The sequence below is a fragment of the Vanellus vanellus genome (assembly GCF_965231255.1).
Source record: "Vanellus vanellus genome assembly, chromosome: 23".
Taxonomy (NCBI): domain Eukaryota; kingdom Metazoa; phylum Chordata; class Aves; order Charadriiformes; family Charadriidae; genus Vanellus; species Vanellus vanellus.
In genome coordinates this window covers 569,745-597,470 of record NC_138928.1, presented here as the reverse complement: position 1 = coordinate 597,470, position 27,726 = coordinate 569,745, and the positions used below count along the sequence as shown (strand labels likewise).

The window sequence follows — 27,726 nt, the reverse complement described above, 5'->3', positions numbered from 1 at the left end:
AAAGCAGAATATAGTGGGAAATTATATTTGTAGAAAACAAGAAAATGCTTGCAATGTTTTTAAGAACAATGTATATGACACAGTTTGTCCTCCAGGTTGCATCCCATCAACTTATGAAGGCGTCAAATCCTTCTGCAGAACAGATAAAAAGAGGACAGACACTGCTGTCATATAAGCACCTGAAATGGGAAGGTGGTGTCAGCAGGACCAGTGCTGGTGGGACTGGAGTCTTCCTCTTTATGGAGACTGTGGCTGACTTCAGCTGCGAACAACAGCTTTGTGGCAGAGTGGCAAGTGAGTACTGCAAATATTTCAGAGGGATGCAGCGAACAAAGACTGTGAGGGATAAAGGACAACTAAAATGAGAGCAAGGACAGGATCCCAGGGAATGGGGTCTATTGCACTGTTGCCCACCACCTGTGTAGGGTTGCAGTGGTGACGGCTGTGTACTGGGTGCATCAGCCACCAGGTAGCAGGAAATGGTTTGCTCTCGGTGACTGACATGCTGACATGGAGGGAAGATCTCTTGCTTATCTGCCGTTGCTTCTCTGACATGCTGGACAAAGGAGGAGTCGCCAAGAGACGGAAGACAGATGGAGACATGGTCACAGGGTTTTTTTCTTGGGCCCCTTTGCTTTGTCAAACACACCATCAAGCCCAATAGCAAGAGAGTCAATCCTTTTGCGATACAGGGCTAATGAACTGCCTGCAAGGACTCAAGCCGGTGTTTGCTAGCTTTGTGGTGCATCTTGTCTGGGAGACAAGAGAAAACTCAAAGTACATTGTGGAAAGGCGGTAAGAAGAGCCTGACTTTGTGGTGCAGGATCTTGAGGCTTCAGTCCTCATCAACCACTGCTTCTAATGGGGAAAGGGAACATTGCAGAGCAGGAAGTGGGCCATAACGGAGAGACAGGAGAGTGATAGCAGAGGGGGAGATTTGCCGAAAAGTGGCTGGGAACCATTCTCCAAGTCTTGTGCCACAATTAGTTTCTGTGCTTGCAAATGCAGAGGTGAAGTGGGGTATGGGCTCAGCGTGCTGGAGGCTGCTGGGGCGAAAACAGCTGTTGGGGAATCCCATGGTCAAGGCTGGTCCAAGGCCCTGTTTGTCACTGATCACTTGGACAAGGCAGAAATATCTGAAAATTACTTTATTGGACTGAATGGGCTTTGCACACCTTTAGCCAAGACACCAGACTTCTAGTTCCCACTTATCTCAAATTTTAGTATTGATGGACTATGATTTACATGCTCTCACTCCTCTGGAGCAGGGTTACCAGTTGTTTGGATGTTTCTGAACAAATCCCTGCACATGCAGGCCAGGGGATGTACTAGAGCTGTGGTTAACTCCCCGATTCACATGCCATGCTCCAGGTACCAAGGACTTAATGAGGACATCGAGTTTGATACACAGGCGGGTATCACAGCTAGGAGTCATCTCAACTATAGTCAGATGGCTCCTTTCAAACTGCGTGTCCCTCTCCAGCTGTGAATGGAGAGGACCAGGCAGCGCTGTGAGTGATCCATCTCCGAAGGCAGGTGCCTACTTCCAGGAGATGATTTACTCTCCTAGTGCATCTACTTGTCTCTCTTGACTAAAGGGTGCTGCTCAGACACATGGAAATGAGGTCAGCCAGAGACTCCCACACTGCTGATGTCCCACCAGGGGGTTAGATGACATTATGTGTGTTAGTATCTCCATGCCAGCTATGTCCATACTCTTGGGGTCTGGGGTCTACATGAAGTGACATGCAGCCATAAGTCTCCATGGGAGGAAAAATGAGCTACCATTGGGTGGGAGATAAACGAATGGACGTCTTTATCCAGCTGGGAGAAATGTGACTCTGGAAGCTTTGTGCCTATGCTACTGTGTCTTACTGAGTCAGAAAACCTGCTGCTATCCTAGGGAGGCCCAAAGTCTCTCAAGTCCCAGTAATTTGCTATTAGCACAGTTCCTCCCCAGTCTGGAGGAGGTAACCCCAAGGAAATGCACAGAGCTCTGGGATTCATGGCCATAGGCTAGAAATCACAACACCAGTCTGAAAGTTCAGGGTGGTACTGTGGAGTTGAACTACAGTGGTAACTTTGGGAAAGCTGCCGCTTAGAAATCCTATCCTCCTGGAGCCCCTGGCCTCAAAGCTAGGTAAGAGAAGCTGCAATGACTGTCCTGAGGCCACCATATAGCCACCCATACTGGAAAAGCTCTGACACTCTTCTGGCTGGCACCTATCCCCCTTTCCCCCTCCAAACTGCTATAGGCAACACCCACCCAGACGAGCCAGACACATGCTAAGCACCTTCCCAAAGTGCTGATCTGCGAGAAACTCCAGAAAGAGCCAGCCATTCTCATCACTTTCCATAAGTATTTGAAAAAGAAAAAGCAAGAGTTTATCTTGATCTCTTAATCCATCAGGTTTCTTTTCTCTTTTCTTTCTCTACCTCTGCAAGCTTGGTAATTATAATTTATAGCACCTGCTCACTTTGAAATACCTTGGACTCCTTCTGCCTGGCAGAGGAACAGACACAGTGCCCATCTGCTTTAGGTAAGTGCTCACAAACCACAAAGTCGTTAATTAGACTGACACACGACTCTTCCAGAATACACATGGTATGTTGTATTACTGCACCTATAAACCACTGGTAACCAGATACTCTGCCAGGGGATCACAACTGGATCAGAGCATTACGTAAAGCCTTGGCACCCCTTGCAGGGCTTAGAGCATTGCCATCAGGTGTGCGTGTTCTCTCTAATCCTCCCCACTGGGCTTCCCAACATGCTTCCCAGATAAAGCAAACCTGCTGGGAAGCAGCTCCCTCACACTTGGTAGGAGGCTCAGTCTCCAGAGCTTTGTATTCTCGTATTTTGAAATCCAAATTCCTCTTTGCATTCATCTAGTCATCCACGCCAAGGTCTTCTTCCTGACAGCTCGGGCTCCAGGCAGTGATGCCTCCACATCCTGTAGCTGACAGGGAGCGGGGCAGGTCTGATTCTGGCCCCACGGGCATGGCTGCAGCTTCAGAGGACCTGTGATGAGGGGTGTTGGTAAGGACAGGTGTGTCTGATGCGGATGGGGGTATTTGGGTGGATTTGACACTTGCCTCCTGAGGCTGGCTGGCACCCGTGGGGCAGAGTGAATCATGAACACCTCTAGTTGGGAAATGCTGAACCCCCGTAGAACCTCCCTCTGGAGGAGGACTGGCCCAGACCACATGAAGTCCCCGATGAGTGATACGCAGCAAGCCAACCTGGAGCAGCCAAGCTTTGGGGCAGCACATGAAGTGACAGAGAATGGATGTCCCAGACCTATGAATGCAGAGTTGGCACAGAGTTATGCTGAATGACTGGAAACCTCCACCTGGTTTGCCAGTCTCCCCGGCACCTGTGGTAGGGTTTGCAGGAGGAAGCCCTGTTAGTGTGTTTGAAATACTATTTGGCAAAAACTCAGGACTGCATCTTCCTTGGTTAGAAAAGGTATGGGGGGATCACACAGGACAATGGGAACATTCTCTTGGAGAGCTTCCGCAGAGGAACACCCTGAGCCTCTCATCTCACCTAAACTTGCCTGAATCTAAAGTAAGTTTTTTGGCATGCTGTCTGTCCTGTGAAGGGCTGGAATTCAGTAACTTAGGTTTCCTGAGCGCCAGTACACCTCATCCAGGTCAGTTAAAATTAGTGTCCTCTCATTGCTGGTTCCTGCACCACAACATGTCTTTTGTGGGTGACACCACACCCGCCATGGAAAATCCTGCACACCTGAAGCTCATGGGCTGGCAGCTTTGAGAAGACTCCTTGCCTGAAGACAGTGTCTCATCTTAGCCACATCAGAAGAGAAGAGCAGGGGGAGGCCCACAGAAGGAGGGCAGTGTAAGCATGGTCTTTGTGACACCTGGCCAGCGTTTCTCCTTCCTTGTTTCTGGTCTTCTAGAGACAGGTGTGAGAGCAGGTCCCAGGCCAAGTTAACAGAGACCTGCTGCTTCCTTTCCCTGGAGGTGGAGTCCTTTGTTCAGGCTGCCACAAAAAGCTGTGTGGGAAGCCATGCAGCGTGCATGTGCAGTACAAGAGGGCTCCAATGTGAACAAGCTTTCCTGGGGGCAAAGTACTCTGCAGAGTAGAGTTCATGCCCTGACTGTGCCACAGACTCTCTGATCATTCTGGACAGGAGACTCCTACTTCCCTGTGCATCATCCCCCAGTAAAAAGGAGGAATAACTTTTCTTCTGCTCTCTGAGTTACAATGTTTATTGGAGTTTCTCTCTGCCCGGACTTTCATCTCCTTGAGCATGTATGTCCAAATTGATCTCCTGCTGTTAGAGACTCCCAAACTTGCTGCAAACTTCCTAGCTGGTACTGTGGCCTCACAGCACACATCCGGCAGACCCTGAGGAGTGTCTGGTATTCTCAGCAGAGGGACTTCAGTACAGGTCTGAACATGCCACATGCCTGGGACCCCAGCTAGCTTGGACCCCAGCAGTGCAGCAAAGGGACCCAGCAGTTCAATTCTAAGTGCTACCAAGGCTTGGGTGCACGTGTCCTATCTCAGTGGGCATCCTCTCTGAATGCTCAAAAGACAAGACAGCTGCCGCCTTTGGAGACAAATGGAGTTTATTAATCATTATTTTTTGCTTTCCTATTTCAGAAACTCCACTGACACATTAGGTTTTTGCACCGTTTCAGCTCTAACTCGGTGCCGTGCAGGCAGTAAATACCAACCTCTCTATGTCCATAGCGGCTAGAAACATCCCCTTCCATCACACTTGTTTGGCCACCTCATCCCTTGAATTGCCTGATAAGTCCTACTGGTAGAGCTACGCTCAAAACAATTGTTCTCAGCTTCCACTTAGTTTGACTGCTTCTGTTGTAAACCTGACTTGTGTATTGAGAAGTCTGTTTTTCCTGTCCTGTATCAGCTTGTCTTCAGAGATGCATACTTTCTCTTCAAACCCTGCCTGAACCCCAGAATGACGAACATGGACATCAAATGCAAATATCTGAAAGAGCAAGAAAATAACCAGCACACAATCCCTTTCTGTCTAGTACAGCCGTCTGTTCCACCCCACTCCTGTTGGCTCCCATTTTCACCCCCCTTTTCAGCTGTCCTGCCTGCTGAGCCCGTGTTGCCAACTTATGAAGCAGATGATAGTTAATATTCCACGAAGTGCCATAACAAGTCCGGTAACTCATGAACTGTCATGATGTGCCATAAAGCCACTTCCCCTTCTGAATGGAAAAAATAGTCTCTGGGCAACACGAGTACACTGGGTCTCAGATAGCCTGACCAGTAATGCTTGGAAACCATGCTGTGGGTGACCTATGGGTGTTCCAGGCTGGCTAATTTTTTGGCAACGAATACACAAGAGTCTCATAAACTTATGGAAAATGACTCAGATATTTGAAAAGGAGGGGGAAAAAAAAATCTCTCTAATGCAGACCTCGGCCTGAGGTTAGTAACTACATTTGGAGAAGTCATAGCAGCACCAGTGAAAACCAAGCAGGGCGTCTTAGCTCTGTGTCTGCCTTAAGACATAGTGACTGTCCACACTGTGCCACTCCAATTTTTCAATTCAGGTCTCATTTATCTTTATGGAGCATTTCCCTGTTTGAGTGGAGAGAGAAGAAAAAGGTGGCTATGGAAGAGCATCTTCTGTAAACATTCTAAACATGAACTAGAAGGAGAATTGTAAGACTGCAAGCACTGGCTTCTGCTCCCTTGGGGAAGCAGCGCAGGATGGGGACCCAGGATGAAAGCAGGTCATGCTTTCACCAGTGAGACACAGCAGTGGTACAATCTCGTAACACACAGAGTGTGTCTTCAGAAATGTCCCTTTCCAGGCAGGAGGCAGGACCGTACCTCATAGCCACGCTGGGCTTAGTTACCAGACATGGTTCTTGGGCCTTCACCACGCCCAAGGGTTCTCTGCTGTACAGTTTCTGTATAAAGATGAGAAAGTGAAAATCATCATCTTTTTCTGCACGTGCCCTCCACTCTTTCAAGTGGCCGAGCTAGAGGCGCAGACAGGGCTTGGTGCAGTGCTGGTGTGAGGCAGAGCTGGCTTGTGCCTGTCCTCTTGGAGAATAACTATCTGCAGAGAACCGTCTCGGAGAATAACTACCTCCTGTACTCTCCGTACTGAGGGCAGGTTTTACTGCAGCCTGTTGCTCATCTGTGATCGGGGTCTTTCTGAGGCGCCTTCTGCCTGTCCTTTAACCAAACCAGGTAGCTCGGACAGGGAAGAGGTGTCCATTGCGTGGGACACTTTTGAAACTTTTGCTTACAGAGACAGCCCCCCACCGCCCCGGTTTGAAGAGTTGGACCAAGCCTGAGGGGCAAATCATGGGAAAGCAACTGTAGGGGACCTGACTGATCTCTTATGGCCGTACCCTGAATTCTTGTAAGCACAGAAAGAACAGGATGCGTGAGGTGGGTTCACTGATGTGTCACCTACAGAAGATACTACTGTTTTGGTGCCTCTTTTTGTTATAGAAACCTCTCTCCTGAAGCTTTTAATCTTTCACAGGCTGTCCTAAATACTTCCTCTCCTGGTGACTGGTGGTTATACATACCAATCGTGCCATTGCAGAGTCTCGAATGAGGCATGGAAACACCTTAATGTGGCAAGTGGAGCCAGGACACCTCGGTCCTACTCCTGACTTTGCTGTTGCCCTAGGGAAGACTACTTCGCCTTCCCATGCTCGTGCAAGCACTGACAGTGAGCGATCTCTCTGGAAAGCACTTCTGAGTGTGCAGCTAGAGATGAGTACGTGCAGGTGTTATTATCCTAATGGGGAAAGATCCACAGCATCTTGCCCCACAGTTTGCTGTGTCTACCGATTCCCACTAATTTGCTGCCTGTGGCTTAGCTAATCCCTTTCCAGTTTCTCTGATCAGGTGAGATGTGATGAAGAAGATCCAGCTCGACCGCAGCTGGTCCCACCTTCCTGAGCTGGCGAGCGGGATACCTGTCTGGCTCAGGGGGAGAGGTGTTGCCCACAGCAGATCTGCCACAAGGGATTGTGCTGCTTTCCCAATGCACAGCTCTTATTTTCTGATACTGTCTGCCAGTTCTTAAAGTTGGGCCTCCCAAAAAGGGTGTTTAATTAAATACTGATCTGTGTAAAGATGGTGCAGAAGCCCTGGGCAGTCTGTGACCATGAGAACGTGTACCCAGGCTCCCTTGGCTGGAGGGGCACTTTAAGCTCCATCCCATGAAATACTTATTTTCCCAACAGGAGCCTTTCTTTGAACATATTTACTCTCACTGTGCCTGGTGGCTGGCGGATAAACTGTGGGTCTGGCTGGTGTAGTCAGGAGCATTGAGTAGAGCAGTCCTGCAGGTCAGAAGTTGTTGCCCCCTCTCCCATCCCGGACCCAGGTCTTGTCAGGTCTAACAGGTTTTTGCTTTCTTTAAGAAAGAGCCAGGAGTGGGGGGCCACTGCCTTGGTCTCTGCTGTGCACAATTTGTGTCTAGGGCAGGAATTTGGGTCTGATGAGAGGCTGGGAAGGGCACCTGAGCCTCAGAGGTGGATCTGGAGAAGGCTCAGAAGAGGTGGCTGTGGTCCAGGGCAATGAGGGCAGGTATCCTAAAAACAGATGGTGAGGAGAGAAGGAGTGAAGGAGCCCGGAGGGACCAGGCATGAGTGCTTGTGCACTGCTGGGAAGAAAGACCTGGCTGAACTACCGGGAGTGAGGGGCTGAGGGGAGCGCTGAGAGGGGAATAACAGCCCAGACAGGTTGGTCCAAAGGGCCAAGGCTGCTGGGAAAAGGCAGGAGGTCCCTACTCAGTCACCATGGACCCTGGATGGGAGCCTGCCATTTGGGGCAGCATGCTCAGGGGGCAAATGGGACACAACTGGCTACAGCAGCTTCTCTTGCTCCTGCTGCTGTGGCTCTTGAAACCAGTCCTAATACAACGGGCATCAGGTCTATCCTAACCAGACATACCCTGATACTCAGCCCTCTGATTTTATTCCAAGCCTAGTCTCCCTTGGCTTGTCTGAAGCAGCTTATTTCTTCCTAAAATTTGCTCTTATTGTTCAGTTTCTGCAGGAAGAACATGAGATCCCAGCTGGCCTGAGCTTTCCCTCCTCACCCAACTTTGGAGACACTTGGGGGGGCCTACACTAGACGAGGTGGCCTCAAAGTGTACTAAGAGAAAGTTCCTCTGTGTTGATTCAAGCTAGACCATTCTCCCATCCTGTGCCTTATATGAAGCACAAAAGTGCTGTGAGCAGCTTCTTGGAGAATTTTGCATTTCTTGTGTGCCATATGATATTTCAGTGGGGGCTGTTGGCTGAGGGGATGGAGCGTGTGGATCTCTCAGCACTAGCTGAAGTGGCCATCCATCAGTGGTGTGTGCCCCAGGCCAAGTGTCCAAAGCAGCAGTGGTGCCTGCAGGCAGTTGAACCTTCAGAAGCAAAGTTTGGGTCTATCCAACCATGGGTTGTGGTGGCACTGGTTGTCACACACTCTTCAAGGGCATAAGAGAGACAAGCTGAAGGGGAAAAGGGACATTCTGGGGCAGCCCCATTGTGGTGACCTTCCATGTCACGTTACCCTTGAAAAGGAAGTAATTTAGAAAACAGTCTAATCTTCAAATCCCTGGGGTGGGGGTCTCGACTCTGGCACTGGTGGTGATGTCAACACATTTTAATAACAGCCACAACCATGTGCCAATGATGTTTCAGCAACAAATGTTTCAAATCTCTCCTGGCAGAAAGAACATTCCTATCCTGCACAGCCAACACCCCCATTGCAAATTAATATTTAAATTAATATTTACAGAAACTCATACTTGGTGTTGGGAGGGCCACACATGGAGAACTGTGCCCAGTTTGGGGCTGCCTAGTGTAAGAAGGATGAAGAGGAACCAGATGGGTCCAGTGGAGGGCTGGCAACTGACTCAGGGTCCCAGAGCGCTTGCCCCACGAGTAGAGGTGGAAGGAGCTGGATTGATTTCACCTAGCAGAGAAGAAACTAAGAGGACATCTGCTAGTGACCCACAACTAAAGATGATGGAGCGAAGCTCTTCTGGGTGGTTCCACGTGACCAAAGAGTAATGACAACAAATTGTGCTCCAAGAGTTTTAGGTTGGACTTGAAGAAAAGCTTCTTCCCCAGGAAGAACAGCCTCAGGCCAGGTCACCAGTGAGGGGGAAATCTGTGCTTGGAGGGTTTCAAGGCTTGGATAGACAAAGCTGCAACTGCCCCACCAAGTATTGGTGATAGTCCTGCTCCAAACAGGAGGCTGGCCTGTAGAGACCCAGAAACCGCTTCCAGCCAAAAACTTCTGTGATAAAATGACACAGTAAGACTGAGACTGAATTAAGGATTAGGGTTAGTTTTTTAGTGGTTCAGCCCAATTCAGAATGCTCTTATTAGCTTCAGCAGTGTTGCTTACACCAGCTGGGCGATTACCAAACAGACCTTCCCTAAATTCAGTGGCATTACCAGGATCTGATTGCATGTCCATACTCAGGAAAACTGCAAATATTTCAGTGATGGGTGATTTTTAGTGAATACAGTAGCACAAACCTGTTGTGGATACAGTTACTTTAAAGGAAAAGCACGGTCACAGCCTCAGCTTCTTCTCCTGGCTGAATCACTAAAAGCGTTTTAAAGCGTTTCTACCCTGACACAACTACCCTTTATCTGGATTAAATGGCCCAACTGACATGTTGACAGACCAGAGTGTCCTCTGTGCTCCCTGGCAGGTCCACAGTGGAGAGGACAGAGCCCCTTTTGGGTGGATATTTTCCAGTGTTCCTTGAAATATGCATTGGCGCTGGTGGCCTTTTCATCAAGACGCACACATGGGGAGCTGTAATTTCAACATCCTTTACCAAGACACTGTTCCTTCCTTGAAAACTGCGCTCCCCTCCCTTCTACGCTAAGTGACAGTAATCTTTGCTTTAATTCGAAAAGAAAAGGAAGAAGGGACAGAACATCCTTGACAAAGGAACTAATGACTCAAATGCTGGGAAGCCCGCGGCCCCCAAGGGACGGTGCAGCTCGCAGCATTGATTTTTAATGACTTACAGAGATTGGAGGTTTGGAAGATCTCTCAGTGCCTCTGCAGGGATGCGACTCAGCTGATTGTTCTGCAACATCCTATAATTAGAAAAAAGAAAACTTTGTTTTAAAAAAAAAATAATCCTGACACAAAATGGAGGATATTGCCGCTTGTTTCTGAAGCTGTCCTGGACTTATGCTGGAAAGCTAGAGGGGCTGGAAAGCACCATGTTTGTCACCCAGGCATCTTAAGCAAGCTTGCAGGCTGCTGGCAGGTGAGCTGCAGTCCAGGCTGGCCCAGGATCTGGCAGCAGAATGTCCCAGGGAAGGCCAAATGAAGCTGGTGAGGGGTCTGGAGAACGTCTTACAAGGAAGGGCTGAGGGAACTGAGGTTGTTGGAGAAAAGGAGGCTGAGGGGAGACCTTATCACTCTCCACAACTACCTGAAAGGAGGATGTAGGGAGGTGGGGGTTGGTCTCTTCTGCCAAGTAACAAGTGATAGGACAAGACGGAATGGTCTCAAGTTGCACCAGGGGAGGTTTAGGATGGATATTAGGAAAAATTTCTTCACCGAAAGGGTTGTCAAGCATTAGAGCAGGCTGCCCTGGGAAGTGTTTGAGTCACCATCCCTGGAGGTATTCAAAAGATGGGTAGATGTGGTGCTGAGGGACACGCTTTAGCGGTAACTTGGCAGTGCTGGGTTAACAGTTGGACTTGATGATCTTACAGGTCTTTTCCAACCTAAACAATCCTATGGTTCTATGATTCTATCCACTGGGAGGATGTGACTGTAAAGGGGCCTCTCCACTGCATACGTGCATCTGTTAGTCCAGAGTAATAACCAGGGCTTTCAGCTGAGTTGTCCCATATTTATACTTGTGTAAGACATCCTTCTCCCAGTGTGTGTCAGTGGCGGTTACCTCTGCAGGGTCTATGGAAACTAGCCTGTGGGCAGGTTTCTTATTCAACTTGTGGGACAGTTGCAAACACAATGGATGAGCAGCCACTCCATAGCTGTTTGCTAAGGGGCTTCACAGCACTGGCACAGCTTGCAGCAGTAACTGGAGCTGTTGTGGGAAAAAAAGAAACCAGCCCAGGGGCTTCAGAGAGAGCAAGTGACTGGAGCTGTTGGGCTGAATGGGCAGGACCCAGGAAGACTTTTCAGAAATGGAAGTGAGTGCAGGACATGGAGAAGGGCCATGGACACTGAGCTAACTACACAAGTGACTGGAGGGGAGGAGATGCTGGGTGGCAGTGCTCCTGCCCCAGGGGTGGGTGTCTGACTGTCTCTAGTGATTCAGGCAGGGTCAGAACCAGACCCCAGGAATATTTCTGACCTGGTCAGCTGCTCTCCGCTCTCACTGACCTCCTGGAGCACCGCACATGTGAGTTTACTGGGTTTACCATCTCTGTATCTCTAGAAAGGCTAAGTGTTTGACTCTGGACCACCCTCTGTCCTGAACCTACTTATTCCTTCCCGAATTGGGACATCACGGGCACATGCTCCTCTGGATAAGAGAGATATCCCAGAATGGTAGCTGGGCTGGGGAAAGTGCTTAAAGAAGGGAGTGTTTTACATATCTGAGGTTTATATTTCCAAGACCTTCAAGGAGTGGTTGGAGATGACATGAAAAGGAAAAAGGTGCTCAGGGGGCTGTTGTAATTGCTACCAGTGTCAAAGGGATGCAGCAAGTCCTTAGCAGTGAGGGGCAGCCAAAAGAGTACTGATGCAAGCAAGAAACTTTCCCATTGCTGCGTCTGCTAGCTTTTCTGCAGATGATTCAGAGGTCTGTCATGAAAGGAAAGTTGGAAAGTGACAAGTGTAGAGACAATCTTTAAAAAAGGGAAACTATAGGCCACACAAGTCTTCAATTTCTGGAAGAGAATGGGGACTTACCATTAATTGATTTGTATGCACGCAGAAGGAAAAGCAGGGAAACAAGCAACTGTGAGTAGTGGCTAGTGAAAAATGAGTTGAGCCAAAGCAATCTAGTTTTTTTCTATACAGGGTAAAAAGCAATGAGAATGGAGAGGCAAGAATAGGCATCATCTACCATGACTTTAGCTTTACTTTAGTAAGAGGTTAAATGCTGGCATGTTATGCACGAGAGAAGACACATTTGACGTGGTACAAAAAGGCAGCAGAGAGGCCACACTCAAATTAATAAATGGTTCCCTTTCAAATGAACAGCCTGTTTAAGGGTCTACAGCATCTCTCCCAGAGATGACGCTCAACATTATTGCTAATGACCCAAATGATAGCTGGGAGGGGAAGGTTGTTACCTCTGTTGACAACACGGGGCTGCACAAGGCATCTTGCACGTAACAAGGAGGGGTGCAGAGATCAGCTAGTGTGGGAGAGCAGCTGGAAAATGCAGGATGCTGCAGGGAGACCAAGATAAATGCTCCATGGATGGACAAAGACACAAAGACAGCTGGGCACGGGCATGAGCCCTGCTGAAACTGCCTGGGCTGGTGGGGATCCCAGGAGACCTGAGGCAAGATAGACTTGCTCTTGGGAGCGTGTAGAGACCCTGTGGGGGCAGCTACGTTGGGGGTGTGAGGAGCAGGACACCAGCTGTGATCTTTCTGCTCCTCTTGATGCTGGGCAGGTTATGGCCAGGCCATGATGTCCCATCTGGGACCTGCCCTGAGGTACATGGGGTAGCAGGAGAGCAGCCAGAGGACAACGGGCAGAAGGATAAGGAAATGCCAGATCCTTCCCTCAGGGGAGCAATGAATACAAATTACAGGGGTGGTGGTAATCATTGGCCCTAGTTCTCCTTCCAGGCTTGTGAAAGGGGAATGTAAGACCCAGTGATCAATCCCATGGGTTGTCTCTGCAGCCCACTGGGATGGGGAAACTCATCAGGGCAGACAGCTGTCATGTAAGGACCAACACAACTTCTGGGTCTCCTGGTGCTGCATATGGGTTTGTTTCTGTCCCTGAGGTGTGGTGGGGAGATAGGACACTGGGTCCTGCAGCCCAGTGAAGTACAACAATTCAGGTCTATTAAAAATCAAGAAGATGCACAGCTGAATGGTGAGTGATATAGAGTGAGGCTTTAGGAAGTGCTGTCAGAGTTTTGGTGGGACACTCATTGGATCTTAGTGGCTCTATGGTACCTGAGCTCAGTGTTCGGAGTTGATCAGTGGAAGTATCTGGAATTGATATTAAAGCAAAAGCCATTGCCATGCTACTGCTGGATCCTGCTGCCTCCCAACTATTACAAATCCCTTCTCCAACCAGTAACACAGACTGAGAGTCTTTCCAGACCACCATCAGCATGGACTGGTTCCAAAATGAACCCATTTTGGCGCAGGCAAATGATATTTAAGGAAGATGCTTCAGAGACCTCTGAAATCACTGTAGTGCTGGACAGTGCTATTTTTCACAATAGCAGGACAGCTAGAGAAGTTTTTGGATGCTGGGACTGGGACAAGAAGCAGGGTTTCTTCACATGGCATGTAATTACTCCGACAACTCATCATCCAAGCATAACACAGAGAGGCCAAAAAATAGTTCCAAACAGCGATGCACAGTTTTCTAGGGACACAGCCACACTGGTATTAAACAAGTTCTTCATTCAGCCTCAAAGCTTAGGAAAACCCCAGCTCTGCTCATTGGGAGCTCAGGTTTGAGCAGGAAAAGACATGCTGTGCCTACCACTGGGTGTCCCAGCATGGCTTTTCTTACAGTCTGGTATTAAGGACAAGCGCCGTCAGGCCCTTGGTCAAGGCAGTCAATCCTTACATGTCATGTAAAACCATTCTTGCATATTTTTTTTCATAAAATGTCCGTTCAGCGGCAGCAGATAACTTGATTCTGTCAGCAGCCAAATAATTGTACCAAAACCTGGGGAATGGTGTCAAGGAGGGCTGTACGCAGTAGCAGGAGCTTCTGGTTCCTTGGGCTGCTCTGTACTGGGGTACTGCCCTAAGTACCTGTCTAAGTGGTGGCTTTTCCCCTTTTTGGGATGCTGGTCTTGTAGAAGATGGAGGAGGACATTGTTGTAGCTCATTGAGGAGAGCACCCACAGCAGGAGTCCTTGGCTCCAGGCCAGCTCCAAGGATGGCCGATGGGTTCTACATTAAGGGGTCACTGCATGATTTACGTGAATGGCAAAGAGGGAAACAACTCTGCAAACCAGTCATCTCCTGCCTTCCTGTCCCTGAAAGCCTCACGCATGCCCTGTCCCCTCCCTGCAATCATGCTCCCCCAGGAAAGGAAGCTGTGTTCCAGGGTGTGTGCATGAAGGATGGTGCAGGGACCTGCATCAGGATCCTAGGTACACTGCAGGGTGACCAACTGAGGCACAGACATGGTCTTTGAACCTGGACCTCAGTCTACAAGATCCCAGCAACCCTGAGATCCCAGATTGCACTGGCCTCAGGCTTTCTCCATCAGCGTCTGTCTTTTCTCCTGCCTCTCCATCAGCTCCTGGCTCCAATTCAAACAAAATCCCTGGACTTCATTATCTTTCCTCCTGCAAGCTGCTGTGAAGCAGCAGCCTGGAGACAACCTTAGTCAGAGCTTGACTTCTTGTGCCCATGGCGCAATCTCACCACCCGCCCAGCCCTGTGTTCACTCTGGTTGGTGCAGTTTCTCAGTTGCTGAGTGCAATTTTCTGTCTTCAAGCAGTATCAACGAGTAAAGTCGTACAAGACTGTGCTGGTTGATAAGCGATTATCAAATGCAGCAGCACCAGGCCTTCTGGACAAGCTGAGGACATTGATGACCATGACAAGCAAAGACCATTCAGGCCAACAAGCGCTCAAAACCAAATCTGGATAGTGCACTGTCACCTTGGGTTGGCACTGTTCAAGTGACCCTACTGGAACTTGAGACGCTGGGAGACACGGACACAACCTGCTACCCACCGCAGTCTGACTGGAACCAGCATAAATCACAAATCTTCAGAGGTCATGTTTTATTTTCAGAAGTAGGAGGATTGTTTGTTGGCAGAGACCACGCCTGAACGACCAGAAAAATGCTGGGATCAGGTCCCATCACACCAGGATCCTTGCACAAGACAGTCTCAGCAGACTTCCAGCCCTCAGAGGTACAGGCCTGTGCATGATAAAATGTCCCCATCTTGGGAGGCTGAAGTGACTCAGCCAGCACAGTCAAAGGGCTGTTATTGCTCGAGGCAACTGTGCCTGGAGCCTGTGCATGGGGATTAAAGACATTCCAACCTCTGCACGTTCCTCTTCCCTCCCCATGGGAGCGTCTCTTGGATGTGCCACACCATTCCCTTTGTCTCAAAGCCATTTCTGTTCTGCACAGGTTCGGGGCTGTCAAAGAGGTAGGGTCTCTCTGAGGATTCCTGAAGTGTCCCAAGCCACCTGCAAACGTGGCATCCTGGGGCAACATGGCTTTTTTGGTGATGTTTTTTCATGTGTGTTCACAAGCCAGGCTAGTCAGCGCCTGTCCTGGACCACATGAGATGCTGTGATTGCAGCTCAGGAGGCGAAGAGAAGGAGGGACCAGTGAGGTGGCCCTCACTGGTAGGGTCCATCCAGCCAGGAGATGCCGCATGTGCAGAGCAAGGCCACTCTTGTCAGGCTCAATCCAGCCTACCTGTTGGCTGTTGATGGAGACCAGCCATGGGCAGCACCGGGGCAGTGTGTGGGTGGGAGCGGCTGCAGGCAGCACCGGGTCAACATGCTTGTGCAGGCAGGTGCTGGGCAGCACTCACACCACTGTCTGTGCAGGCAGGCTGTGGGCAGCGCCGGGTCTGCACGCTCACGCAGACTGGTTGAGGCTTGTTGAGGAATGGAGCAGCGGGGTGGGCCACCCCAGCTGGCTGCTGCGGGTACGGGGTCTGCAGCCAAGAGGATGCACGCAGGCATTTTGCCCTCCACATTTTGGGGTGAGGCAGGCTCAGGTTGTGGTTGCACTTGGAGTCTTTCCCTGTGGAGTTTGGTGTGGGATTCCTTCTTGGCTAGTACGTGCTGCTGCTGCTGCTGCTGCTGCATGTTCAGCCAGGAAAGTAAGAGCCTGGCAATCCTGCTTGTGTGGCAGAGCACTTGATGAGGGATACATGTGCCAGGGTGGGATGTAGTGTGAAGCTGTGCAGCACAAGCTCAGCCGCATGGCCAGCTGGGATGGATGCTTCCTGGCCGATGGAGCTCCAGCTAGGGCACTCGGAGGTGAGTGGCATCCAGGCAGCTCATGAGGAGGTCTGGAAGGACGGGGAAATTTCCAGTTTTCCAGAAACTCTGATTAAGCAGCACATTCTGCCACCCTGGAAAGCTCCAACACCGGGAGATCATGGACTATGGAATTAATCTTGCAAGGGAAGGGCCTTGGCAGAGGAGACAAAACAGCCCATGGAGCTGGTTTCTTATGATCCGAGCACTGAAGCACAGACCCAGGAGCATCAGCCTCCATGGGGAGGGTATGGGTTGGCCATGCTTGCAGAGCAGAGACCCTGAGAGAGGTGCACTTGCAAAGTCTTTTTGCAAAGACATGTACCCATCGGTTGAGAAGACCTCAGAGAACCAGCTACCAGTGCTGAGCATCCATTACTGTCAGTCTGCACTCATCCGAGGGGCGTCGAGGAGGCCACATCTCTCCTTGCCTCTGGTTGGGGCTGGCTCAAGGCTTGGTACATGAAGATCTCAGCACGTTCCCCTGTGCCACAATGTTTTGTTGGTAGTGGGTCAGCCTGGGTCTTCACTTGCTCTCTTCCAAGTCTCCACACACCTGCTTCCCTGGGTCTACCCCTGCATGGTTTCTGCACAGGCCTATCTCCGTGGCCACTTTCCAGGTGGTTTTTTGTGCAGTGTAGCAGCCGGAGGAGGCAGAGCCAAGAATCTGGTCCTGCTTCCAGTAGCTCTGGGATTCACTCCGAGGGCAGGGAGAGGACCATCTGCACAGGCAGGTTTATGGAGGAATTCCCAGGGTGTTTCCCATCCTTTTTTAAACATAAACTAATTCTCTGGAAAGACTGGGAAAGCACCAGGCCCCTTGACAGCCCAAGATGTATGCAAGAGTTTACATGTGGACATGCACATGACCGCAATTATCTCCGAGGCCCTAGCACATTAAAATTAAATTATGAAAATTGTTACCATTCCCAGCTACCAGCCTGTCTCCTCAGGGGACACCCCTGTCATCAGAGGTAAGATGTCTGATCCTGCTGTGAGTCAGCTCCCGAATACCTACAGGCTTCAGTTTGTCATGTTTGGGTCAGCCATTCCCAACTCCAGCCATGCCTGTCACCAGTGAAACCTCACCCATCCTGTGAGAGAGCATCCACATCTGTAGATGCAATCTGTCCTGAATATCCCTGGTGCCAACTGCTCCAAAACCTATTAGTCCTGTCTTCAGATATGGAGAATACTTATTTCCTTCCTTATTGCAGCAGCCGCTTGTCCTTAAGGGTTTATGTCCATACTCATTCCCCTCTTCTTCGGGTTACGTAACCTCAATTGACTCATTGTTCCTTTAGTTCATCACTAGACCCCTGATCCTTCTCACTGTTTTTAAATAAAATGATTTGTCTTTCTACTTCACTGGGCTGCAGGACCCAGTGTTTTATCCCTCCAGAACACCTTGGCTGCAGAAACAAAGCTGTATGCAGGACCAGGAGCCCCAGAAGTTGTGTCGGTCCTTGCATGACAGCTGTCTGCCTGGATGAGGTTCTCCATCCCAGTGGGCTGCAGAGAGAACCCATGGGATCGGTCACTGGAGTTTATATTCCCCTTTCACAAGCCTGGAAGGAGAACCAGGGCCAACAATGACGGACTTGCTGGGACACAGTTCACACCTCTCCCAGCAGCGACCAGCCCCATGCCCTCCATGGGTAACACTCATCTCAGAGAGGTCCCACCAGCCTTGTGGCATGCACCCTGAGGGAACTGGCTCGGTGCAACAGTGAGGAAGCTCATGGTACTCTGTGGTCCCTGCACTTGGCCCATGTCCGTGCAGAGCAGGTGGTGAGAAGATCACCCAGGAAAGTGAACAGGGGAAGTTTCTTGAGAGTGGCAGGATGGTGGGAGTCAGGTACAACAGGGCGATTAGAGGAAAATTAGGAGTTGATGGAGCAGGGATGTGAGACTGCCAGTGTCTAAGGCTTGAACAGTCCCTTGCATGCAACAGGACACTTAGAATCATAGAATGGTTTAGGTTGGAAGGGACCTTAAAGATCACCTAGTTCCAATCCCCCTGTCGTAGGCAGGGACACCTTCCATTAGACCAGGTTGCTCCAAGCGCTGTCCAACCTGGCCTTGAACACCTCCAGGGATGAGGCAGCCACAGCTTCTTGGGACAATTTGTTCCAGTGCCTCACCACCTTCTGAGTGAAATATTTCTACCTGATATCTAATTTAAATCTCCCCTCTTCCAGTTTGAAGCCATTCCCCCTCATCCTATCACTACGTGCCCTTGGAAAAAATCCCTCCACAGCTTTCCTGTATGTCCACTTTAGGTACTGGAAGGCTGCTATAAGGTCTCTCCGGAGCCTTTTCTTCTCCAGGCTGAAACTTGGGCCACTGATGCTGCCCATGGACCAGCTTTACACAGGAGATGCAGGAGGAGGGCATGGCCACAGGGAGCCACTTCAAACACAGCCAGCCCTGCCCTGCCCACCAGCGAGGGGTGGTGTGTGAGCACCCTGCACATCGCTGTGCCTCACATTCCCACCCTGCCTCCTGAGCCTTTTTTCTTCTAGACCAAATTATCCCGTTTATGCTCTTCTACCACCTCTCTAATTTCTATTCTAGTTTTCCCACAGGTGAGAATCTGGCATTTCCTCACCCTTCTTGTCCTCTGGCTTCTCTCCTGCTGCCCCATGTCCTGCAGATGAGACAGTGTGGCCTGGCCAAAACCTGCCCAGCATCAAGACCTGCAGAAGCATCACAGCTGGGATCTGGGTGCAGGTTGGTATCCAGCCCAGCAGCTTGTCTCTGATGCTTTGCTGGCTGTCAGAGCCCAGCACCCCCAGGGAAGCTCATTGTATAGCCTGAAGGGTGACTTGCCCCACCCCGAGTCTTCTCTCTTGATTTTCAACAGAGCCAGAATGGTTAAGTACAAACTCGATGCTTTGGCTCTATCTAAAGCGAGGAGACAGGACTTTCCTCCCTGTTCCTGTCATTTATTACCTGACATCCTAGCATTTCTCTGATCTTTCCTGCCTCACGGGCTCTTCAAATTCCCTCTCCAGATACCTCATTCAAGATCCGTGGGTTTTTGGTGGAGACTAAAGTGCACAGAAAGCATGAATGTGGGAGTGGTTATACTGGTCCTAAGGGAGCAAGGATCTGATCTGGGCAGGGAGCAGTGTGGTGAGCAGCTCATGTCACCACGAAATGCAGTGCTCTGCACAGTGTAGCTTCATGGCAACCCCATATGACATGGACGTAACTGTGGTAAAACTGATGCTCCCCAGTTACCTGACACACTTCTGTATGCTGCACGAGGCACACCAGTTTACCCCTCTTTACAGCTGGTTACACTCCCCCATATTTGTGTACTGCCCAGAGTATCCATAATGACAGTACCCTACAAATCACTGCAGTTCCCCGTTAGCCCCAAATGCCTCCTACAGTCTTCTGGGTTGAAGCTGCTCTTCTCAGTTTCAAGCTTTCAGGCTGTGTGAAGATCTCGGAGCAGCTGTCTTACCAGGGGAGTCTTGCTCTCAGCAGGCTTGGATGGGAGTGGAGAAGCAGAGCAAGGGAAGAGGGAACTGTGACACGGCTTGAGAAGAGGATGAGAATTTTTGGTAACTTCCAGGGCACAAGGAGCGAGGTGAGACAGCCCTGAGGTCTCTCTCCAGGCTCTGCTGTCCACCCCTGACCACAAGCAGACCCTGAAGGAAGGTGCAAGCTGCTCTGCAATGGGCTGGGAAGGGACACCCTGCTTCCAAGCTTGGTTCCTGCCTTGTTTTATCCAGACAGTAAAATGGCAATAATTTCACCTTTACCTACAGGAGGTTTTGGTGATTTTATTGTGCTGTCAATAAGGTTGTGGTGCTGCTGTGGAAGGCACCCTGCACTCATACTCCTGTCCTGAGGAGGTCAGAGGGAAGGCAGAGTGGCCCATGACTCTCCAGCAAGCCAGTGCCAGGAAGGACACTTGTTCCCCCTGGTCCCTGAGGAGATGGAGCAGATCCTGCTGAGATGCTGTGGAATCACTATCCCCAACCACGTCACTGCTGCAGTGACCTGAAAGACCCGAATCACAACCTGAAGGAAACACATGGTGGCCTTCACCTGCCTTCTTCAGCACCTTGTGCTTTTCCTTAGTCTTTTCTCAGTAGAGAAAATCAGTGAGACCCCCCCGTCCTTGCCAAGAACCCTTCCAATTGTGATTAAGCTTGATGCTCCCAAGGCTTTTTCTGGCAAAATTTCTAGTTCTCTTCCAGCAAATTCACAGGGACCAGCCTATCCTTTCCACGTCCCTCACTGATGGCCTCATTCTCATCGTGACAGAGAAATAGATGAGAGTGAATGATTGCTGCTGCTGGAGGGTACAGGGACTCACAACTGCATCCGCCAATGACCTCAGTCCTGTCAAGCCCACAGTATTGTTACAGAAAGCAATCAGAGCACCTCCCATAGCAAGAGCATGTGGCAGCCCAACATACCCTGTAAACCTGGCCAGGAAAGCATCAGAGTGTTTGGGAAGTGAAATGCTCCTGGTGAAATGCTCCCAGTGATGAGGGCTGGCAGTGCCCCTGCTTTTAGGAAACAGGGACTTCTTTAAACAAGAGGCCCCTGGCAGGGTGTGCATGGGCCCGCCGCTGTGTGCATCAACCCTTCTTTCCCTGCCCTTGCAGTGGGACTAGTGCTCTGCATACCTCCATGGGAAAGGTTGGGGGTTAGAGCAAATTTAAGACAGCCCTGCAGCCAGAGGGGTTGATATGACAGCCCAAGTGCCACCCTGTGTCACTGGGCACAGCCTGGCTGAGAGCAAGGCAGGTTGTCCTGAAGAATGAGGACACCAACACCAGCTCTCACAGGACATCCTGGAGCAAGCTTCTCCATGCAACCATTTCCTAGTTGAAAATGCTCTCATCCTTCAAGCCTCTCCTTACAATGGGGTCACTCATGACCGTGTCCCACCTAGTGCTGCCCTGTGGTGGAGCACGCCAGGTGTCCGTGGGGCAGCGGGGCAGAGAGAGCAGACTCTTCTCCTGACTGCCACCCGCAGGGAGCAGTGCTGGCTCCGGAAGGGAGGCATCGCTCTTATACTCTGCATCAGTAGTTACCTGGGCCTGACACAAATAGAAATTGATCAAAAGCGGCTTTAAAAGCTCCCGCGTTCCTGGGGTAGAAAGTTCCTCTTGTTGAAATTGGGTGGGAGAGCTGCGGTTTTTCCTCAGTTCCTTTGATTTGTTGCCTAATGCAGGGGATGGATAAATCGCTAAGCCCTGAGATTTAGGGCAGGATTCATACTTTACATCTTCAGAAGACGTAGTAAACAGCCCTATACTCTAATCCTGGGAGCAGGTTTGTACCTGCTCACTCTGTATAAACTGGACCGGCTACAACAATTTCACATTGCGGCTGAGTTCAAAACATCCCCTTGGGGATGAAATGTTTATTGCAAGAGATTTTTAAGATGGTTCTGAAAGGGAGAAAGGGACTCCCACCTCAATACCCTTCACAGACCCTGCTGGACTGTCACACAGATGCAAAAGGTGGTATGACTGCACACCCTCACCCATAGGAAAATACCCTGGGGAGGAACTTGCTGGTAACCCTTTGTCACTCAGACCTTCCCCACTGGACAGGCAGAGGTGGGTGGCCTGTCCACCGTGACAAGGAAGCCTCTGTTTACCAGGGCTGGTGATTCCCAGGCATGGCCTGATGACTGCAGTGCTCCTGGACCCAGCTGCGCATGTCCCCATCGCCCCTGCGATGGGCTCAGGCTGAAGACAGACTGTCCAAGGATCCCACCCTTCCCAGGGACGGGTCACTCCAGAGTCTTGCAGAAGCCTCCTGGGCCATGCAGAAGTTTGCAGCAAGGGCTGGATGACTGAGAAGAGGCAGTTGAGCTGGGCAGAGCACAGGAGCTTTCCGCAGCCCTTGCCAGAGTGCAGATATCTGGACTTTCGGGTTGCTCCAACCCAGCCCCAAGAAGCTGCAGCAGAGCAGATGGGGGCCAGTTTGGGGTCTGTGGGACATCACATCTGGGGGACACCACGTCAGGGCGTTTGGTGAGTTTTATGCAAAATGTGAACCTCTGCAGATTCTCCTGTGGTGTGTTTTCACATAGCATGGAGGGCTGTGCCTTGGAGGTGAACTGCTCATGGTTTGCTGTAGCAGAAGTGAGGAAGCAATGCAGGGGGGCGGGTGGTCCTTGAGGTGGGACACAGCTCCCCACTCACCAAGGGGCACATTAGCCAGTGTGGGTTTAACAACTGACACCACACCGCCTTGTAACTTTGCATCCCCCTCTGGGTGGCTGCAAGTCCCCATGCATGGCCAGTGCCGAGGGGCTGGGGGAAGCGGGGGTGGTGGTGGCTCTGCAGAGGGGAGTGAGTTACTTACAGAATCTTCAGACTGTAGAGGCCAGAGAAAGCTTCTTCTGGGATCCTGGAGATCTGGTTTCCAGAGAGGCGTCTGCAGCGAAAAGAAGAGACAGTAATGTGTCAGCATTCTTGTAATGACAGTCCCTTGTCTGCAGAGGCTTAACAATTCATGCATTTTGCCACAGCCCCCCTGGGGAGGAGGCTACGACACCTGCAAGCTGAGCTGTGGTCATGCGCTTGGGCAACCTTTGCGTATGATCCCCTCTTACAGCTCGAGGAACAGGCTAAGATAATAATAGGTTGTTACTCCTGCCAGACCTGAATCCAGTGTTTTTAGCATCCAGTGACAGCTTGTGGCTGAAGTCATTCCCTGGATACCCGCAAGGGACCCCACTCCATAGGAATTACAGCACAGACAGCCTGGGAGAGGGACCTTTGCTCGAGGGCACTGACCAACCTACAGACCCTGCTCTACACCAGATGCCTGGCCGTGAGGGTGGAGCAGGGGGAGAGCTATTTTCTGCTCATGCATGGGTCTTGGGAGGACTATCCCTAAATCATGGACCCTTATCTGTCCCTTTTGTCTGCATGTGGCCTGTTCCTCCATCCTGCAGGTTCTCCTTTGTCCTGGCCATCAAAGCTCGATAACATCTGATTTACTTCCATTCCCTTATTTCCAGCCCTGCTTTTCATGCATGATCACAGCTAAGGCAGGGCTCCTTCAACACTGAGTTTGGTATCACACTGTGAGGGGAGACAGGAAGGGGCTGGAGATGGGGGGTACCGTGCCACTATAGAGCCAGCTCATATCAGTACAGTTTCCAAAACCAGGACAGAAGAGTCAAAAGTGGTTCTTGGATGATCTATGGCTGGAGAAAATAATGGGAGAGGAGTTGAGGATAGGGACCAAGCAGCCTGGGAAGGCTGATGAATGAAGATGAATGTGAAGGGATGGGACAGGAAGACAAAGAGAAGAGCAGCATCACAAAGGAAAGTGGGACGATTGGGGGCCTAGAGCAGGGGACAACATTCACAAATGGCTGAAAGAATTTACTCAAGGAAACCTGTAGGATTCACCATTGTACATCATCATCTGATCAGAGCGCTCAAATTTTATCAAGGCCCGGGGCAGGCTAGGGCATTACCAGGTGTTTAGATTTTTCACTGACATTGGAAAATGCATCACTGTTACCATCACTTTCACTGACGAAGACAGTGGTCCTGAGAGACCATGGTGAGAGCCTGTGGTGTATCCAGGAGTCCAGGACTTTTCAGCCTAGGCTTGACCTAAGGAGAATCTTCTCTTTCTCCTGTTTCTCCAATGAAGACAAATGTGGACTAAATCCCAGTGCCCATCAGCCAGAAATCATGAAGACAGGTTCAACAACCTGATTAAAAGTCCAAATCACTACTGCATTTGTGCTTTACTTTCTGATCCCCAAGTGGTTAAACAGAGGTCAAGGTTGGACTTCTCCATAGTCACAGTATAAGAAACTTGTCCGCTTGACTTGGAGTGGAATATTGTATCTCCCAAAAGGAGCCAGTGAACATTACTTGCGACCAGGCTCATCTTCACTCTCAGAAACTCTAAGCCAGGCCCAAGAGGTCAGGCAAAGATGTTGGCAAGCTTGTTGTATTCATTTAGCATTCACAAAGCTGTTTCTTTGTAGACTTCTTGGCTGCGTAGGAGGCAGGTGTCAAGGATGAACAGTGTAATCCAGGCTGGAAGCAGAGTGCATTGCAGTGAGGACTCTGCAAAGGTCATGGAGAGGATCTGAGCTGTTTTGGGGAGCCACACTCACCAGTGGTGGAGTGGGCAAGTGTGGGTGCCTGAGCTCTCTCCCTCCCTGTCTCTCCCCTCGGGAATCTAGAGAAAATTGCTCCGGTAATTAGGCCTCCGACAGCATAAACAGCACAGGGTCGTCTCTTTAATGTGTGTGAGCAGGTTGTAACCTGCCTTTCTGCAGTATGCAAGCCGCCTGGCAGGCTGGGCTATTTGTCACTTGGGGGCTTCGATTTGGGGTAATTGCTCCTTTTGATTGCTGATTTCCACATGGGAGGGAATGTTGTCCAGGAGACTGGAGTGCTCACCTGGAGGGGAGGTGTTCCTGCACAGCATCCTCAGCCTGCTCCCAGCATCCGTCCTACCAGGCTGTGCTTGCTCTGCGGGGGGCTGTCTGTCCTCACCTCCCCGGAGCTCCTGTCTGCCCCATGCCTTCACGGGTAGCAGTCTACATGTGTTCACGGTTAAATGTGCCTCTCGACTTGTTTCCTGGCAGCTCTGCACCTCTATGTTCACCTTCCTGGGTGTGTTTGAGTGTTTGCCAGGTCCCTAAATGGATCTGAGACCTCCAGGATTAGCAGGAGAGGAGTGTGGAGCTTGAATGGAACCCTGGCTGGGGCTCCTGGCCACAGAACAGCGTGGTAGGGAGCCCCGCTTGCTGGTGGGACATGTGCTGGGCCAGCTTGTGGCATCTCAGCACCAAGGGCAAAACAGAACATGAGGGGAAAAACAACTTTGTGGGAGATGCCCCGGTTTCACTGGGCACCATTTCAGCATGTATCTAGTGGCACAAAGCATCCCCCAGCCTCAGGAAAGGCAGCCATATCCCTCTGTTGCTGCTGCTTCTGTCCTTGGCCCTGCCGTACTAAGACTATGCCACGTTCATGGCTGGCCTCTGGTGTCTGGCTCCTCTCTCTCTAGCTTTACCTCTTCCCCACTGCCAGGGCAGCCTAGCTCCTCTCCCCGAGGTGCAATTGCCGAGCCAAGGAGCAGACACAAAGGGAGCCACCAGCCGCAACCAATTTACTCAATCCACCTGCCAAGGCAATTGCCAGTGCCACTGGGGTTCAAGAAGTGCTCTGCTTACTTGTATGCATGCAGAGACTGGAGGTGGGAGATATCTTTGTTCGTGCACACAGGCTGAGGTTTCACTTTCCTAGAGGGGTACATGGCCCAGATGTGCACGTGGGGTCTGGAGGCGTGGGCTTTGGGGTTTGCTGTACCTCCCAGGACAGGAGCTGCATGATGGCAGTAGTAGAGAATGGTAGACAGGTGTCCCAGGCAAGGGGACATGGCTGTCCCATCTCTCTGAGAGTAGGCCAGGAATGGGTAGGTCTTTTGGGGTGTCCTGTTCAGCAGGAGGAGAGGCCACTGGGAAGAGATGCCTGCTTCTGTGTCAATAGCTCCTGTGCCAGTTTGTGTAAGAGACCCGAGACACAAAAGACTCCCTGTGTACTGACCCTTCCTCTGTCCATGGTCAGTTGGCAATCTCCCCAGTGCTTGGTTCCCTCTGACCCTCTCATTCAAACTCTCCAGAAGTCTCCTGGCCTGGCAGAGAGGCACCCGCTGAACACATCTCCAGAAGCCAGATCCCATCGGAAATTCACTGAAATGGTCCCTTCCTTTCTATTTAATAGTGAATAATAACATTTGAAGCGATGCTGCCGGTGTGACTTCCCCTGAGACAGCTCTTCATTTTCTCCTTCTGTGGAGAAGACTGAAGCAAATAACCCCACCAAGCAGGACTGAGAGGTGGAATTCCCTTGTGCCCTAAGCACACAGAGGGAAGAGGAGCTGCTTTTGCAGCTGGTCCACAGCACACGGGTTCTGCTCCAGGCCTGCTCAGGTCAATTTTTAGGATAGGCAGACCTGATTCAGCTGTATGTCCTGCCATCCCAGAGCTTACACCGTGAGATAGGGTTGGGAAAAAGGGAAAGCTCTGGATTTAAAGTGACCGATGGAAGAGGGAGAGAAGGGGCAGGTGGAAGGGGAGGGTGGGACCCACAGTTGGCTCGCTTGCTTTGGAAAGCTCATGTGTTAGGTGGATTTTAGATTCTGCACGCCCCCCGGCCTTCCCTACTCCCGTGATTTCTGGGAACATTCCTCCAGGCTTTGATCTGCATTCCCAATACACTCCAAGTTGGAACAAACTCATGGTTTACCACCTCATGGTTGCTGCAGTTCAATTACCACAGGCTCCCACCCCCTCCTGTATCTTGGGCTTCTTGGTCATGCTACAACTTCCATGGCACGCCCAAAGGCTGTTTGTTGGGCATGATCGCTCATGTCATATGCTCAGGCAACATGATGATGCCCTTATCGTTCACATTAGGAGGCAGGAACATTGCCCATTGGCAGGACAGGACAAACATGTGTGTCCATATCCCAGTGGAATTTTCCCCTTGCGAGATCTTCATCGAGCATGTCAGCCTCCCCCTTTGATCTCCTGCTCTGGTTCATTTCTCAAACACTAATACTGTCAATGCGGAATCTGTGCCCAGATAAATTCTCTGCGCTCCTGTCTAAACAATGTCATCACACCAAGACTGTGCCATCCCCTGGGCACACAGGGGACCAAGGGCTCTGTGTTATGTTCGAGTTTGTTCTCATGCTGGTGCAAAGCAAGAATGAAGCCAATTAAGTCATGCAAGTGAAAACATGGTACATTTGAGAAAAAAGCCAGGCTTGGACTCTCCCTTTCCACACAGGAATCCGCAGCTGGTCCTAGTCTCGTATCACGTGGAGGTGTCTCTAACGTGGTCTTTACTGCCTTGTTCCATCCCTGAGGAGGAGACTATACAGGCCTGTTTCTAACTTTGCTCTCCATGCCCCCACCAAATGCCTGTTCCAACTCGATAGATTGATGGCATTTGTTTCTTTTGTTTATGGTCCTCAAGCCAGTTTTCAACCCACACGAATGTTCATATGCAAGCTAGTTTGGATTAATTTGCCAAGTAAGATTTAATAAGACACAACTCCTTAATGAACAACCCAATACAGGACACTGAATGCCTTCACTCCATCCCCTTATGTTGTAAACTGTCAAGGTTTTCAGGGGAGATTTGCTCTCTCCAAGCTTTCAGCTCAGTTTTGACTTTTGACTCTACTCTGGGTGCCCCACTTGGGGTACCCCAGAATGGAGTTAGTCATTTGGAAGGCAGTTTTCAGGAAAATTGGGGCCAGCTATCCGTGCTTGCAAGGATTTTTCAAATGCTGAACACTATCCCCAGCCTAACCAGAATAGAAAAATAATTGAAATCTCTAATTTTTCACAACATTTTGAATGTCACTTGGGATCCTTCAATACCTTGGGTTAATTTTTCAATGCATAAGACGGAGAACCCCTCAGAAGCCCTCCTTCCCTGTCCCCACCTGTACCTTGGCCAGCATTTGTCTTTGCACCATGCTAGATTGCACAGGGGTGACCTTTGGAAGCCTTCATAAGAAGAATTATCCTTT

At 50.4% G+C, this 27,726-nt stretch overlaps 1 protein-coding gene across 1 annotated transcript in view; it reads right to left on the bottom strand.

The window, feature by feature from the left end:
* LGR6 (leucine rich repeat containing G protein-coupled receptor 6) overlaps nt 1–27,726 on the bottom strand; it is a gene marked incomplete at both ends in the record, with an annotated part of 148,130 nt that overhangs the window by 61,863 nt on the left and 58,541 nt on the right. Inside the window, 2 exons of the mRNA XM_082494688.1 lie at nt 10,030–10,101; nt 22,504–22,575. Of these exons, the coding sequence (XP_082350814.1) occupies nt 10,030–10,101; nt 22,504–22,575 (144 nt within the window). The remainder of the gene's footprint in view (nt 1–10,029; nt 10,102–22,503; nt 22,576–27,726) is intronic.